Raw genomic sequence first — 15,941 nt, forward strand, 5'->3', positions numbered from 1 at the left:
CGGGCTCCAGACTCCAGTCTCCATCCAGATGGAGAAAGGCCCAGATTTCATGGCTATCCCTGACGAATCTGGGTCAGTTCTCTCATTTGGCCACCAGGGGTCATTTTACCCCTGTAAATCACCGTCTGGAGCACTTGGCATAAAGGCACACACAAAAGGCTACCCTGGACTAAAACACACAGACACAAATGGAGAACCCTGACACACACACACACTCTCTCTCTCGCTCTCTCACACACACACAGTGCACGCACACACATATAAAGATACAGTATTGAGACATAGGGTCAGAAATGCTGTAGGATGCACACAGAGCAACAACTCCCTCAGTAATGTCAGGGTCTGAAGATGTCCACAAGTGCCAACTCTGCAGCCCCTCCGAGCCCCCAACTTGGGTAAAGAGGGAAGGAATAGCCGGGCGCGGTGGTTCATGCCTGTAATCCCAGCACTTTGGGAGGCGGGCAGATTCACCTGAGGTCGGGAGCTCGAGACCAGTCTGGCCAACATAGTGAAACCCCATCACTACTAAAAATACAAAAAATTAGCTGGGTTTGGTGGTGTGCACCTGTAATCCCAGTTACTTGGGAGGCTGAGGCAGGAGAATTGCATGAACCCAAGAGGCGAAGGTTGCAGTGAACCGAGATCACACCATTGCACTCCAGCCCAGGCCACAGTGTTAGACCCCATCTCAAAAAAAAAAAAAAAAAAAAAAAAAAAAAAAAAAGGAAGGAATAGTAGATGGCCCATTTCCCTTGCTTCCAGCGTGCTGAGAATGGACAGCCTATTCCTGTCCTTCCATCTCACTCTTAACTTCCCCATAAACTCTTCTTTCCTGGCTATGGCACAGTTCTCTTAGTTCCCTTTTTCCTCCCCCAGAGAAGCCCCATTCCCTCCCCTTCAGCATATGACTAGTTCCACCCCGTCTCCATCCCTGCCCCAGGGCTGCTGCTCTGATATGCCCAGGGTAGTGTTCCATTGTATGTACTACTCCTAGGGCCGCAGGAAAACCCCAAGACATGAAGACTATCAGAATTGATTAATTTATTTAGCACTGCCCTTTCCCCACAATAATAGAAAGCACTGTACATAATGCCCTGGGAAGAAGTTAGACATGAACTCTAATACTTCAGGACAAGTGTGGTTCTCAAAGTGTGATCCAGGGACCAACCCTTTGAGGGAGTCCACGAGGTCAAACTATTTTCATAATACTGCTACACAGATATTATTTGTCCCTTTCACTCTCATTCTCTCACAAGTATACTGTAGAGTTTTCCAGAGGTTTCATGAAGTGTGTGTGGTGACATTATTGCTCTCGCGGCTAACAGAATGTGTGCATGTGTATTTATTTTTAAAATGTATTTGCTTTAATGTCTAGTATGGTAAGTATCAAAAGATAAGCAAAGCTGTTTGAGATCCTCAGTTTCCAAGAGTGGCATCTGAGACCAAAAAGTTTGAGAACCAATGCTTTAGTAGAAAGAATTTTCTCCTTACTCTGGACAAAGCAGAGAGAGAGAGAGAGAATATTAAGGATCTAAAACGGAGGAGGCCTGGAAAAGGGGGAGTGATGGAAGAAAGGATAACCTAAAAAGGGTTTGGACTTGGATTTTGGCGAGGAGGAAACTCTAAGCCAGTTTTGCCTTGCCCCAACTATCCTATGCTGGGTGCCAGGTCTAAATTGTCACAAGTCACGGTGCGAGAAAGAACCTAGTTCTGTCTATATGGAACTCTTGTATTAGGTCTCAATGGTGAGCAGGGGAAGCCTAGGCTGAAATGAAAGTGGGTGGCATCCGTGACAGAAGTCAGCAGATGAACAGGCATCTCAGTAGCATGGTCCACCAAACCTGGGGCTCTTCAGCTCTCAGGCCCCTGTGGCGGTTTAAATCCAGAATGCTCATTTTCTGTTCCATCTAACCAGCTTTTAGCAGTTTAATTCCCCGCCCACCCAAAGGCATTTCGTCCCCTTCTGCCCTCTGCACGGGTGGGCTCTCTGCATCACTTCCCACCACTGGAGACGGGGGTCCTCTGCGTGCTCACAGTTTAAAGAAGCCATTTCCAGCATCAATGCCTTCCTCGGGCCCCCGGCTTCCACACTTTGTACTCTTCTGCGTTGCTAAGCTGGAGTTGCCACCCAAAGACCCAAGTGCCCAGCCCACCTTCTTGTGTGCACACCCTGCAAGCCTCCCAGAACCAGAGGCGTTGGGAGTCGGGCACGGACGGCGCTGTGGCATGGTGTGCGTTCAGAGAGCGGAATCCTGGGGACTCTGTGTGAAGGAAGACAGAGGGTAGGAGTTGGAGGGTCGGAGCAGCCCCTGACTGGCGGCATCCGGCCTGGTGGCGTCCGTGGTGACGGTGGACCTTTCGGATTGCGCGAGCGCCGCCTGCGTCCCGTTGGTGGCCAAGGTCCTGACCCGGTGCGGAGTGCCCAGGCCGCGCAGGGTGTTGCGGAAGCCCTCGGCGCTGAAGTAGTACACCAGCGGGTCCAGCACGCAGTTGGCGCCGGCCAGCAGCACCATCACCATCAGTACCCCGCGCACGCGATCGCGGGCAGGCACGCTGGCCGCCACCAGCTTGCTTCGCTGCAGCCCGTAGACCGCCAGCGTGGCGTTGTAGGGCACGAAGCACAGCAGGAAGATGACGAGGTTGGCCAGCAGGAGGCGCACCGTCTTCAGCCGCCGCTGGCTCCGCGTGGCGTCGGGGCGCCCCAGCGTCCAGAAAACTCGGCCGGACGAGTAGACCACCGCCGCCAGGGGCAGCAGGAAGCCCAGAGCCTCGGCCAGCAGTACGAGGGGCAGCAGCCTGCCTTTCCACAGCTCGTCGCTGAAACTCTCGAAGCACAGGCGCACCTCGAGGTCCCGGTAGCGGCAGCGCGAGGGCCTGTGCACGCGGGCGGCGGGCACGGCAAACACCAGGATGAACGCCCACACGCCCAGGCAGAGCAGCCGCGCCACGCGGGGCCGTCGCAGGTGGCGCAGTCGCAGCGGGTGCACAATGGCAGCGTAGCGGTCCACGTTGATGAGCATCAGGAAGATGCAACTGCCGTACATGTTCATCTGGAAGATGGCGCCCGCCGTCTGGCACAGGAGGTCGGGGAAGGGCCAGTGGTGCAGTGCGTAGTAGGAGAGACGAAGGGGCAGCGAGAGGGAGAAGAGCAGGTCGCTGGCCGCTAGGTTACACATGTACACGCTCACCACCGAGTGCACGCGCAGCGCGCGCAGAAAGACCCAGAGGGCCAGCGCGTTGAGTGGGAGCCCGGCAGCCAGCACCAAGCTGTAGACCACCAAGTGCAGGCGGTGGGTAGGTCGGTAGTCAGGACACGGGAGAACAGAACTGTTGGTTGAGGAGCTGTTGGCCAACATTGTGCCAAAGTGGGAATGGGAGCTAGGCTGGGGATGCCATGGGGCACACCAGAGTCATGGCATGGCCTTCACCTCCGGGGCTGGGGCCTGGAGGCTGTACAGACATGGTCCCGAAACAAGCAGAGGGAGGGTATGGGAATGTGGGCTATGGCTGCAGGGACAGATGGCTGCCAAGGGTTGGGTGCGTTTGGTCACAGCTTCGTCAGCAGCAGAGACCTGAAATAGGAAGGCAAGCCAGAAGTTACACAGAGACAGGGCTACACTGGCAGGCCTTCTGAATCTTTTCTCAGCCTCAAGTCTGCCATTGGGCCAGAATAGGTTCCTACAGCAGGACTATATAGTACAGTGTTGAACGCCCAGTCTTGAAGGCAGGGACTCGGATGCCTAGGTTTAACTCTTGGTTTTGCTAACTTACCTAGTTGTGTGACTTCAGAAAAATTAATCTGGGCTGGGTGCAGTGGCCTACACCTGTAATCCTGGCACTTTGGGAGGCCAAGGCAGATCAATCGCTTGAACCTAGGGGTTGGGGACCAGCCTGGGCAACATGGCAAAACCCCGTCTCTACAAAAAAAATACAGGGCCAGGTGCAGTGGCTCACACCTGTAATCCCAGCACTTTGGGAGGCCGAGGCGGGTGGATCACCTGAGGTCAGGAGTTTGAGACCAACCTGTCCAATATGGTGAAACCCCCATCTCTACTAAAAGTACCAAAATGATTCCTGGGTGTGGTGGTGCTCACCTGTAATCCCAGCTACTCGGGAGGCTGAGATAGGAGAATCGCTTGAAACTGGGAGGCAGAGGTTGCAGTGAGCTGAGACCGTGCCATTGTACTCCAGCCTGGACAACAGAAGTGAAGCTCTGTCTCAAAAAATAAAAATAGCCGCGCTTGGTGGCTCACATCTGTAATTCCAGCACTTTGGGAGGCAGAGGCAGGTGTACCACCTGAGGTCAGGAGTTCGAGACCAGCCTGGCCAACATGGTGAAACCCTATCTCTACTAAAAAAATACGAAAAATTAGTCTGGTGTAGTGGCAGGCACCTGTAGTCCCAGCTACTCAGGAGACTGAGACAGAAGAATTGCTTGAACCCGAGGGGTGGAGGTTGCAGTGAGCCAAGATCGTGCCATTGCACTCCAGCCTGGGCAACAAGAGCGAAACTCCGTCTCAAAAATAAATAAATAAAATTAAAAATAAAATAAATAAAAAATAAAAATAAGGCTGGGCGCAGTGGCTCATACCTGTAATCCCAGCACTTTGGGAGGCTGAGGTGGGCGGATCACCTGAGGTTAAGAGTTCGAGACCATCCTGGCCAATATGGCAAAATCCTGTCTCTACTAAAAAACACAAAAATTAGCCGGGTGTGGTGGCAGGCGTCTGTAATCCCTGCTACTTGGGAGGCTGAGGCAGGGAGAATCACTTGAACCCAGAAGGCGGAGGTTGCAGTGAGCCGAGATCACACCATTGCACTCTAGCTTGGGTGACAAAGCAAGACTGTCTCAAAAAAAAAAAAAAAAAAAAATATTAAAAAATTAGCCGGGCATGGTGGCACATGTCCATAGTCCCAGCTACTTGTGAGGCTGAAGTGAGAGAATCACTTGACTCCAGGGAGGTGGAGGATGCAGTGCAGTGAGCGTCAAGTACACCATTGCACGCCGGCGTAGTAGCTCATGCCTGTAATCCAGTACTTTGGGAGACTGAGGCGGGCAGATCACCTGAGGTCAGGAGTTCAAGATTAGCCTGGCCAACACGGCAAAACGCTGTCTATATTAAAAATACAAAAATTAGCCAGATGAGGTGGCATGTGCCTGTAGTCCCAGCTACTCAGGAGACTGAGGCAGGAGAATCACTTGAACCCAGGAGGTGGAGGCTGCAGTGAGCTGACATTGTACCACTGCCCTCGAACCTGGGTGACAAAATGAGACTCTATCTCAAAAAAAAAAGAAGAGGCCGGGCGCGGTGGCTCACGCCTGTAATCCCAGCACTTTGGAAGGCCGAGGCGGGCGGATCACAAGGTCAGGAGATCGAGACCATGGTGAAACCCCGTCTCTACTAAAAATAGAAAAAAATTAGCTGGGCGCAGTGGCGGGCGCCTGTAGTCCCAGCTACTCGGGAGGCTGAGGCCGGAGAATGGCGTGAACCCGGGAGGCGGAGCTTGCAGTGAGCCGAGATTGCGCCACTGCACTCCAGCCTGGGTGACAGAGCGAGACTCCGTCTAAAATAAAAAAAATAAAAAAAATAAAAAAAAAGAAGAAAGGGGGCCGCACGGTAGCTTATGCCTGTGATCTCAGCACTTTGGGAGACTGATGTGGGTGGATTACTTGAGGCCAGGAGTTCAAGACCAACTTGGCCAATATGACAAAATCTTGCCTCTACTAAAAATACGAAGATTAGCCAGGTGTGGTGGCGTGCACTTGTAATCCCAGCTACTCGGGAGGCTAAGGCATGAGAATTGCTTGAATCTGGGAGGCAGAGGTTGCAGTGAGCCAAGATCACGCCACTGCACTCCAGCCTGGATGACAGAGCGAGACTCTGTCTCAAAAAATGAGAGAGAGAGACAGCAAATTCATGAGGTTGTTTGGCGATTAAGATGATGTGTGTAAAATGCTTAGGTTGCTGTTACTATCTCAAGATCTCTTCCTTCCTTCTTTCCTTGCTTACTGAGCTCATAGAAGGTTCCAGGCATGTTCACAGCAGGGAACAAAACAAAAAGTCTGTGCCGCACCTCCTTTACATTCCATTGGAGGGAGACAGATAATAAGCACAAATCAATAGGTCGTTTTATGGAACACCTCCTAGGACCAGGTGCTAGGCTAGCTCCTCATTATCCAAAGAATAAAGGTCAAACTCCTGAGTATATGGGAGGCTGAGGCAGGAGAATCAGTTGAACCCAGGAGGCGGAGGTTGCAGTAAGCCAAGATCACGCCACTGTACTCCAGCGTGGGTGACAGAGTGAGACTCCATCTCAAACAAGCAAACAAGCAAACAAAACTCCCAAATACAGAACAAAATCCCAGCCTTACTCATCACATCCATCATTGCGCCTATGTGGGCTGGATTTGTGGTCAAAGCAAACTGGGTTCAGCTTAATGGTTTGACTTCTTGGTTTCTTCATCTGTAAAATGGGCATAATAACATAACAGTGCCCTCATAGCTGATGGCATGCTCGTCTTCACCAGAGCCACATGTGAATAAATTTGACAGCACAGTCTCGCTAGGCAGGGGAAGGCCCTGTGGGTTGAGTTTTGCCAAGTGCTCCCCCAGCAGGTCTAATCCCAGATGAAGCTCTGTGGTAGTAGGGAGACGGTGGTTTGGTAGTGAGTGATCAAAGGGAACCCTAAGCCCAGAGAGCACAGAGGTGAGGTGAGGAAGGGTACTACTGGTGCTGACGAGGCTGCCAGAGGGGAGAATGCAGCAGCTGCAGTCCTCAGGCAAAAACTGACAGACAAAGGATGTGGTCAAGAGATGGAAGAGACAGAGGAAAGGACATAGTCTGAGGGATGCCACCTTCCTCAACGCCATAACGCCATGGAAGCCACCCCTCCACTTCAACCCCACGTACCATCTATTTTGTGTATGTGTGGTAAAATATACATAACTTAAAATTGGTAAAATTTTTTGTGTGCATGCTCCGTCACCCAGGCTGGAGTGCAATGGCACGATGTCAGCTCACTGCAATCTCTGCCTCCCAGGTTCAAGCAATTATCCTGCCTCTGCCTCCCGAGTAGCTGGGATTACAGGCATGTGCCACAATGCCCAGCTAAATTTTTTTGTATTTTTAGTAGAGATGGGGTTTCACCATGTTGACCAGGCTGGTCTCTTAACTCCTGACCTCAGGTAATCTGCCCACCTCTGCCTCCCAAAGTGGGAGGATTGTTTACAATCATTATAGGTGTGAGCCACTGTGCCAGGCCTATAATTTTTTTTTTTTTTTTTTTTTTTTTTTTTTTGAGACAGGGTCTTACTATGTTCCCCAGGCTGGTTTTGAACTCTTGGACACTCAAATGATCCTGCCTCAGCCTCCCAAGTAGCTGGGAGTTACAGGCATGCACCACTGCACCCAGCTAACATTTATCATTTCTAAGTGTACAATGCAGTGTCATTAAGTACATTGACAGTGTTGTGGCCGGGCGGGGTGCTCATGCCTATAATCCCAGCACTTTGGGAGGCCAAGGCGGGTGGATCACCCAAGGTCAGGAGTTTAAGACCAACCTGGCCAACATGGTGAAACCCATCTCTAGTGAAAATACAAAAATTAGCTGGGTGTGGTGGCATGTGCCTGTAGTCCCAGCTACTTGGGAGGCTGAGGCAGGAAAATTGCTGGAACCTGGGAGGCAGAGGTTGCAGTGAGCCAAGATTGTGCCACTGCACTTCGGCCTGGGAGACAGAGCGAGAGTCCGTCTCAAAAACAACAACAACAACGAAAAAGACCAAGACAGTGTTGCTTAACCGTCACCACTGTCTGTTTCCAGAAATACTTTTTCATCAACCAAGCAACGACTCTGCAGTCATTAAACGGTACTACCCACCGCACCCCACTCAGCTCCTGGTTCTAGTCTACTTTCTGTCTCAATGAATTTGCCTATCTTGGATATCTCATATGAGTGGAATCACACAATATTTGTCCTTTTGTATCTGTTTTTTTTTTTTTTTTTTTTTTTTTTTTTTTACTTAGCATAATGTTTCCAAGATCCATTCATGTTGTAGTATGTAAAGGAATTTCTTTTTTTTCCTTTACTTTTTTTTTTTTTTTTTTGAGACCCAGTTTTGCTCTTGTTGCCTAGACTGGAGTGCAATGGTGCAATCTCGGCTCACTGCAGCCTCTGCCTCCGGGGTTCAAGCAGTTCTTCTGCCTAAGCCTCCGAAGTAGCTGGGATTACAGGCATGCGCCACCACACCTGGCTAATTTTGTATTTTTAGTAGCGACAGGATCTCTCCCTGTTGGTCAGGATGGTCTTGAACTCCTGACCTCAGGTGATCTGCCTGGCTCGGCCTCCCAAAGTTCTGGGATTACAGACGTGAGCCACCGTGCCTGGCCTGGAATTTCATTTTTATAGCTGGATAATGTATTTCGCTGTATAATATTTTGCTCATCCATTCATCTGTCAGTGAATACTTGGATTCTTTCCACCTTTTGGCTATTGTGAATAATGCCACTGTGAACATGGGTGTCTAGATGTCATCTTAGGGAGAGAAGTTGTCTGAGACCCTGAGCAATTATCCCAAGACACCAAGCTTATTCCTTTTAAAAGGAACTGTTTAGGCCGGGCGCGGTGGCTCACGCCTGTAATCCCAGCACTTTGGGAGGCCGAGACGGGCGGATCACGAGGTCAGGAGATCGAGACCATCCTGGCTAACACGGTGAAACCCCGTCTCTACTAAAAATACAAAAAATTAACCGGGCATGGTGGCAGGTGCCTGTAGACCCAGCTACTCGGGAGGCTGAGGCAGGAGAATGGCATGAACCCAGGAGGCAGAGCTTGCAATGAGCCGAGATTGAGCCACTGCACTCCAGCCTGGGTGACAGAGGGAGACTCCGTCTCAATTAAAAAAAAAAAAAAAAAAAAGGAACTGTTTAAGTTGTTGCAAGAAAATAAGTCATAAACCTGACTATAACAAGTTTTTTTGGTTGTTGTTTTACTTTTTTTGGTGTTTTTTTTTGAGACAGGATCTCACTCCATGGTCCAGGCTGGAAAGCAGAGGCTTGATCTTGGTCCGCTGCAATCCTGACCTCCCAGATTCAAGGGATCCTCTTACCTCAGTCTCTGAGTAGTTGGACCTACAGGTGTGTGCCACCATCCCTGGCTAATTTTTAATTTTTTTATAGATGGCCGGGTGCAGTGGCTTATGCCTGTAATCCTTTGGGAGGCTGAGGTGGGTGGATCACTTGAGGTCAGGAGTTCGAAACCAGCCTGACCAACATGGTGAAACCCCATCTCTACTAAAAATACAAAAAATTAGCCAGGCATGGTAGCAGGTGCCTGTAATCCCAGCTCCTCAGGAGACTGAGTCAGGAGAATCGCTTGAACCCAGGAGGCAGAGGTTGCAGTGAGCTGAGATCGTGCCATTGCACTCCAGCCTGGGCTACAGAGCAAGACTCCATCTCAAAAAAAGAAAAACAAAACTTTTTTTCGTAGAAACGGGGTCTGACTGTGTTGCCCAGACTGGTCTTAAACTCATAGGCTCAAGCAATCCTTACGCCCTGGGGCTCTGAAAGTCCTAGGATTACAGGCATGAGCCACTGTACCGGGCCACAAGTTTTTCTTGTATTTGGTTTTGTTCTCCCTCCAACCACCCCCATCAACAGTTTGAGACTTGTAAGAGATATAGTAGAACAGTTAAAGGGAATAAAGAAATACTTCCTCTGCAAAATACCAATCTCAACAACAAAAATAATACCAAATGGGACTTAAACATGCTGAAAGGCAAGTAAAAGCAGGCTCATTTCTGATACACTCCCCTGGCCCATGCTCCTTTGCTCCATTCACACCAAACTAATACTAATTGTGGACATACCTTAAGTTTTCAGGACTCTGCCTTGGTATGTGGTGTTTTTTCAACTTGGAATGCCCTGCGTCCTGTTCTCCAACTGGCAAGCCTAGTATTTTCTCCAGACTCTGCAAAGCCGTCCCTGACCGCCCCGGGCAACACAGGCAGATGTGGTATCCTTACTTGTGCCTCCGCTGCAGTGCGGCGGTTTCTCAGTGCTCTCCCCATGCATGGTAGTCAGCTATTCCTGGTCTGCCCCTCCCATTAGACTGTGAGCTCTTAGAGGGAGGGGCTGTGGACCATGGCTTATTCATCTTTGTGTATTCCCAGCACCTACCTCTGTAAATGTTAAAAATAATAGCTATCATTTACTGATCATCACCATATTGCAGTGTGCATACATAACATCCAACATAGATACATTATTTCACTTCCTCGTTTGTCCAACTGAAATGTATAAAGTGGGTTATTCTAATAATATTTTTAATAACCCACTTCCAAAAGTGGTGACATAAACTCATGTTTCACACACGCACATAAATATGCCTCCTTGAATCACCTGAAACCAAGAGGTGGAGCTTGCGGTGAACCAAGATCACACCACTGCACTCCATTCTGGGCAACAGAGTGAGACTCCGTCTCAATGAAAATAAATAAATAAACAGGCCGGGCGCGGTGGCTCACGCCTGTAATCCCAGCACTTTGGGAGGCCGAGGCGGGCAGATCATGAGGTCAGGAGTTTGAGACCAGCCTGGCCAACATGGTGAAACCCCATCTCTACTAAAAATACAAATTAGCTGGGCATGGTGGTGCATGCCTGTAGTCCCAGCTACTTGGGAGGCTGAGGCAGGAGGATTGCTTGAACCCGAGGGGCGGAGGTTGCAGCGAGCAGAGATCGTGCCACTGCACTCCAGCTTGAGTGACAAAAGTGAAACTCCATCTCAAAAAAATAAATAAGCCTCCTTACAATTCCCCCTTAAGGCCGGGCGCGGTGGCTCACGCCTGTAATCCCAGCGCTTTGGGAGGCCGAGGCGGGCGGATCACAAGGTCAGGAGATCGAGACCACGGTGAAACCCCGTCTCTACTAAAAATACAAAAAATTAGCCGGGCGCGGTTGTGGGCGCCTGTAGTCCCAGCTACTCAGGAGGCTGAGGCAGGAGAATGGCGTGAACCCGGGAGGCGGAGCTTGCAGTGAGCCGAGATCGCGCCACTGCACTCCAGCCTGGGCGACAGAGCGAGACTCCGTCTCAAAAAAAAAAAAAAAAAAAAAAAAAAAAATTCCCCCTTAAGTGCATACATAAGCACTTAGTTTGCTGTTTTGAGCCCCTCAATCGTTCTATGTGTATTTGCTCTATTTCCCTAACTAGATGGTAAGCTCCTAGGGTGGGAGCCCACCTTGCAGACACATTTCACTCTCTGCATTTAGCAGGCCCTGAGTGACACTTACTGGCTGCTTAATAGGAAATTCAACCTCCCCACCCCATACACCCATCCCACCCCCAACTGCCCCCGCCCATGCTTTAATTCTGTGATAATAGTTCTTATATCAATTTTGTCCAAATGTATAACTCAGCAAAAGACCACTTCCCTTTTTTTTTTTTTTTTTTTTTTTTTTGAGACGGAGTCTCACTCTGTCGCCCAGGCTGGAGTGCAGTGGCACGATCTCAGCTCACTGCAAGCTCCACCTCCCGGGTTTACGCCATTCTCCTGCCTCAGGCTCCTGTGTAGCTGGGACTACAGGCGCCCGCCACCGCGCCCGGCTTGTTTTTTTTGTATTTTTTAGTAGAGACGGGGTTTCACCGTGTTAGCCAGGATGGTCTTGATCTCCTGACCTCGTGATCCGCCCGTCTCGGCCTCCCAAAGTGCTGGGATTACAGGCTTGAGCCACCGCGCCCGGCCAAAAGACCACTTCCCTTAAAAGACCTGTTTGGAAACAGCTTGCAATTAAGATTTCAGTAACAGTTTACACTATAATTACAGTATCACTTGATCATTCTTAACCATGACTTGGAGAACCAGTAGATACTTCCAATTAGAAAGCATATACTAGACACTGAATGAGTGGATGGATTATTTTCAAAGAACCTCAAGGCAGCCCTTCTTCCCTTCCCTCCCCTCCCCTCCCCTCCCCCCGCTTCCCTTCCCAAGAGGGAGTTTCACATGCTGTATCACCCGGGCTGTAGCGAACAGGCACAATCTCGGCTCACTGCAACCTCTGCCTCCTGGGTTCAAGTGATTCTCCTGCCTCAGCCTCCCGAGTAGCTGGGATTATAGGCGCTCACCACCACGCCTGGCTAATTTCTGGGTTTTTTTGTTTGTTTGTTTTTTTTTGAGACAGAGTTTAATTCTTGTTGCCCAGACTGGAGTGCAATGGCTCGATCTTGGCTCCCTGCAACCTCCGCCTCCCAGGTTCAAGCGATTCTCCTGCCTCAGCCTCCCTGGTAGCTGGGATTACAGGCACGTGCCACCATGCACAGCTAATTTTGTATTTTTAGTAGAGATGGGGTTTCTCCATGTTGGTGAGGCTGGTCTTGAACTGCTGACCTCAGGTGATCCACCCGCCTCGGCCTCCCAAAGTGCTGGAATTATAGGCATGAGCCACCACGCCTGGACAATTTCTGTATTTTTAGTAGAGAAGATTGGGTTTCACCATGTTGGCCAGGCTGGTCTCGAACTCCTGACTTCAGGTGATCCTCCAGCCTCGGCCTCCCAGAATGCTGGGATTATACCGTGCCTGGCTGATCTCAAATCTTTCTGTTGAAAAAGTTACAACGTGCCAGGCGCAGTGGCTCACGCCTGTAATCCCAGCACTTTGGGAGGTCGAGGCAGGCGGATCACCTGAGGTTAGGAATTCGAGACTAGCCTGGCCAACGTGGTGAAACCTCATCTCTACTAAAAATACAAAAATTAGCCAGGCGTGGTGGCACACGCCTGTAATCCCAGCTACTCGAGTGGCTGAGGCGGGAGAATTGCTTGAGCTCGGGAGACGGAGGTTGCAGTGAGCCAAGATTGTGCCACTGCACTCCAGCCTGGCCGACAGAGCGAGACTCTGTCTCAAAAAAAAAAAAAAAAAAAGAAAGAGGCCGGGCGCGGTGGCTCAAGCCTGTAATCCCAGCACTTTGGGAGGCCAAGACGGGCGGATCATGAGGTCAGGAGATTGAGACCATCCTGGCTAACACGGTGAAACCCCGTCTCTACTAAAAAATACAAAAAAAACTAGCTGGGCGAGGTGGCGGGCGCCTGTAGTCCCAGTTACTCGGGAGGCTGAGGCAGGAGAATGGCCTAAACCCAGGAGGCGGAGCTTGTAGTGAGCCGAGATCCGGGCACTGCACTCCAGCCTGGGCGACAGAGCGAGACTCCGTCTCAAAAAAAAAAAAAAAGAAAAAGAAAGGGCCGAGCACGGTGGCTTACACCTGTAATCCCAGCACTTTGGGAGGCCGAGGCAGGCGGATCACGATGTTGGGAGATCGGACCATCCTGGCTAACACGGTGAAACTCCATCTCTACTACAAAAAAAGTAGCCAGGTTTGGTGGCACATGCCTGTAATCCCACCTACTCGGGAAGCTGAGGCAGGAGAATCGCTTGAACCCAGGAGGCAGAGGTTGCAGTGAGCCAAGATTGCGCCACTGCACTCCAGTCTGGGCGGCAGAGTGAGATTCCATTTCAAAAAAAAAAAGAAAAAAAAATTACAATGTTAAATAGACCAAGATATTTAGTTGAGCAGCTACTTAAAGGTAAAGTTAGGCCAAGTGGTGGCTCATGCCTGTAATTCCAGCACTTTGGGAGGCCGAGGTGGGCAGATCACCTGAGGTAAGGCATTCAAGACCAGCCTGGCCAACATGGCAAAACCCCATTTCTACTAAAAATACAAAAATCAGCTGGGCGTGGTGGCGGCACCTGTAATCCCAGCTACTTGGGAGGCTGAGGCAGGAGAATCGCTTGAGCCCAGGAGTTGGAGGTTGTAGTGAGCTGAGATCACGCCACTGCACTTCAGCCTGGGTGACAAGAGTGAAACTCAGTCTCAAAAACATAAATCAATAAATGTAAAGGTAAAGTTAGGAATGTTTTAGAAACGAAATGGCGACGCTCTCTCGTTACTCTATTCCAAAGGGGAGACGTTCTTGGGTTTCTTTTTTTTGGATACAGAGTCTCACTTTGTTTGGAGGCTGGAGTGCAGTAGCACCATCTTGGCTCACTGCAACCTCCACCTCTTAGGTTCAAGCAGTTCTTGTGCCTCAGCCACCTGAGTAGCTGGGATCATGGCTCACACCACCACACCTGCCTCACCTTTTGTGTTTTCGGTAGAAACAGAGTTTCACCATGTTGGCCAGGCTAAGCTGGTCTCCTGACCTCAAGTGATCCGCAGACCTCGGCCTCCCAAAGTGCTGGGTGCTGGGATTACAAGCATGAGCCACTGCACCCAGCCCATCTTTTTTTTTTTTTTTTTTTTGAGACGGAATCTCCCTCCGTCGCCTAGGCTGGAGTGCAGTGGTGCAATCTCAGCTCACTGCAGCCTTCGCCTCCCCGGTTCAAGCAATTCTCTTGTCTCAGCCTCCTGAGTAGCTGGGACTAAGGCGCGTGCCGCCATGCCTGGCTAATTTTTGTATTTTTAGTAGATACGGGGTTTCTCCTGACCTCAGATGATCCACTCGCCTCGGCCTCTCAAAGTGCTTGAGATTATAGGCATGAGCCACCGCACCTGGCCCCAGCCCATCTTGGGTTTCTTTATAAAGGAGCCTGGTTGTCAAAAGCCACCTCTTTCTGACAGTCACACAGAATGGCCCAAGCTGAGCACTGAGAGCTGCCAGGCCCCTGGCCTGGTCCCCATCCCACACTCCTGCTTCCCGAGCCCTGCGGCTCCCTTCAGGAGCTGAATAGGCACAGTGCCAGGCCAGATGGCGAAGATGGAAAAGACTGCCAAAAAGGAGGCTAACAGAAAGTGGAAGGAGGGAATCTAGGTGTGGGGGAGGGGCAGCACAGACCCTCTCCCCTAATCCTGCCTTGAAGAAGAGGTCAGGCTGTGGGAGAGATGCAGGAATCAAAGAAATGGCAACTGCCCCAGAAAAGAAGGCACACCAGGAAGGAGGGACATGGAGGCCCCCGTAGGAGGATAAATCTCTCCTTACTGATGTCAGGTAAGTATACCACTCATGACACATGTGTGTGCACAGACACAGACATACACAGACGCTAAGAGATGTGCACACAAGATCCCTCGTAACACAGAAATCAGTGTCCATACACATCCTGTAATATACATGTATGTGCACAGACAACTGGGCTGGGGAGGAAGAGAAAGAAGGCCCTGCCTTAGGGACAGTATCCTTACACAGACATAGAACCGGGCAGTTCACAAGCACGGCGATCTCAACCCCAAGGCACTGAGGAGCAAAGAGACCGCGATACAGAGGCCCCGAGACTGCTCCTTCTGTATCACCCAACCCAACACCGCTCACACACCGGAGGGTGTGCAGCCACCTTCCTTCTCCCTGGGTCTCTGTTCTTCAGCTTCCCACATACATACCCGGGGCCCAGGTTCCTTACCTCCTCAGGGCTTCTGGGATCTGTCCCATTGCCCTCTGAGCTGGGCTGGGCACTGCTCTTTGCTGAGATAAGCCAGAGGGGCAGGGCTGTTTTCTGCCAGAGGCAGGAAGTGAGAACAGGAGTGTAAAAGTGAGCAGGAGGTGCAGTCATGATCATTCCCTCACTCTCCTCCACACACCCTGTCCCGGTATCCAGCCTCTCTGGCGAACGATGTTGAGGGGGGCTGAAGAGAACAGACCGGGGGTTGGGTACAATGAGAAGGGCAGGGGGAGGGGAATGCCTCCTCTCTGCCCAGTTCCTCCCCCATGCTCTTCCTGTGTTGCCCACCTCCCCACAAGCACCACATGCCTTGCTCTGTCTTTGCCTCCTCTTTCTTTCTTTCTGGATTTTTTTTTTTTTTTTTTTTTTTTTGAGACGGAGTCTCGCACTGTCACCTGAGCTGGAGAGCAGTGGCGTGATCTCAGCTCACTGCAACCTCTGCCTCCTGGATTCACGCTATTCTCCTGCCTCAGCCCCCGTGAGTAGCTGGGATTACAGGCGTGCACCACCACACCCAG

At 50.7% G+C, this 15,941-nt stretch overlaps 2 protein-coding genes across 9 annotated transcripts in view; one reads left to right on the forward strand and one right to left on the reverse strand.

The window, feature by feature from the left end:
* PTMS (parathymosin) overlaps positions 1-15,941 on the forward strand; it is a 251,995-nt gene that overhangs the window by 87,597 nt on the left and 148,457 nt on the right. The window lies entirely within an intron of this gene.
* On the reverse strand, positions 1,022-15,561 carry LPAR5 (lysophosphatidic acid receptor 5). Its single transcript, XM_050747466.1, has 2 exons — positions 15,385-15,561; positions 1,022-3,572 (listed from the first exon to the last, which is right to left on the reverse strand). Exon 2 carries the CDS (start codon positions 3,354-3,356, stop codon positions 2,238-2,240), a length of 1,119 nt encoding a protein of 372 aa, XP_050603423.1. The 5' UTR covers positions 3,357-3,572; positions 15,385-15,561; the 3' UTR covers positions 1,022-2,237.

The sequence above is a fragment of the Macaca thibetana genome, chromosome 11, assembly GCF_024542745.1.
Source record: "Macaca thibetana thibetana isolate TM-01 chromosome 11, ASM2454274v1, whole genome shotgun sequence".
NCBI lineage: Eukaryota > Metazoa > Chordata > Mammalia > Primates > Cercopithecidae > Macaca > Macaca thibetana.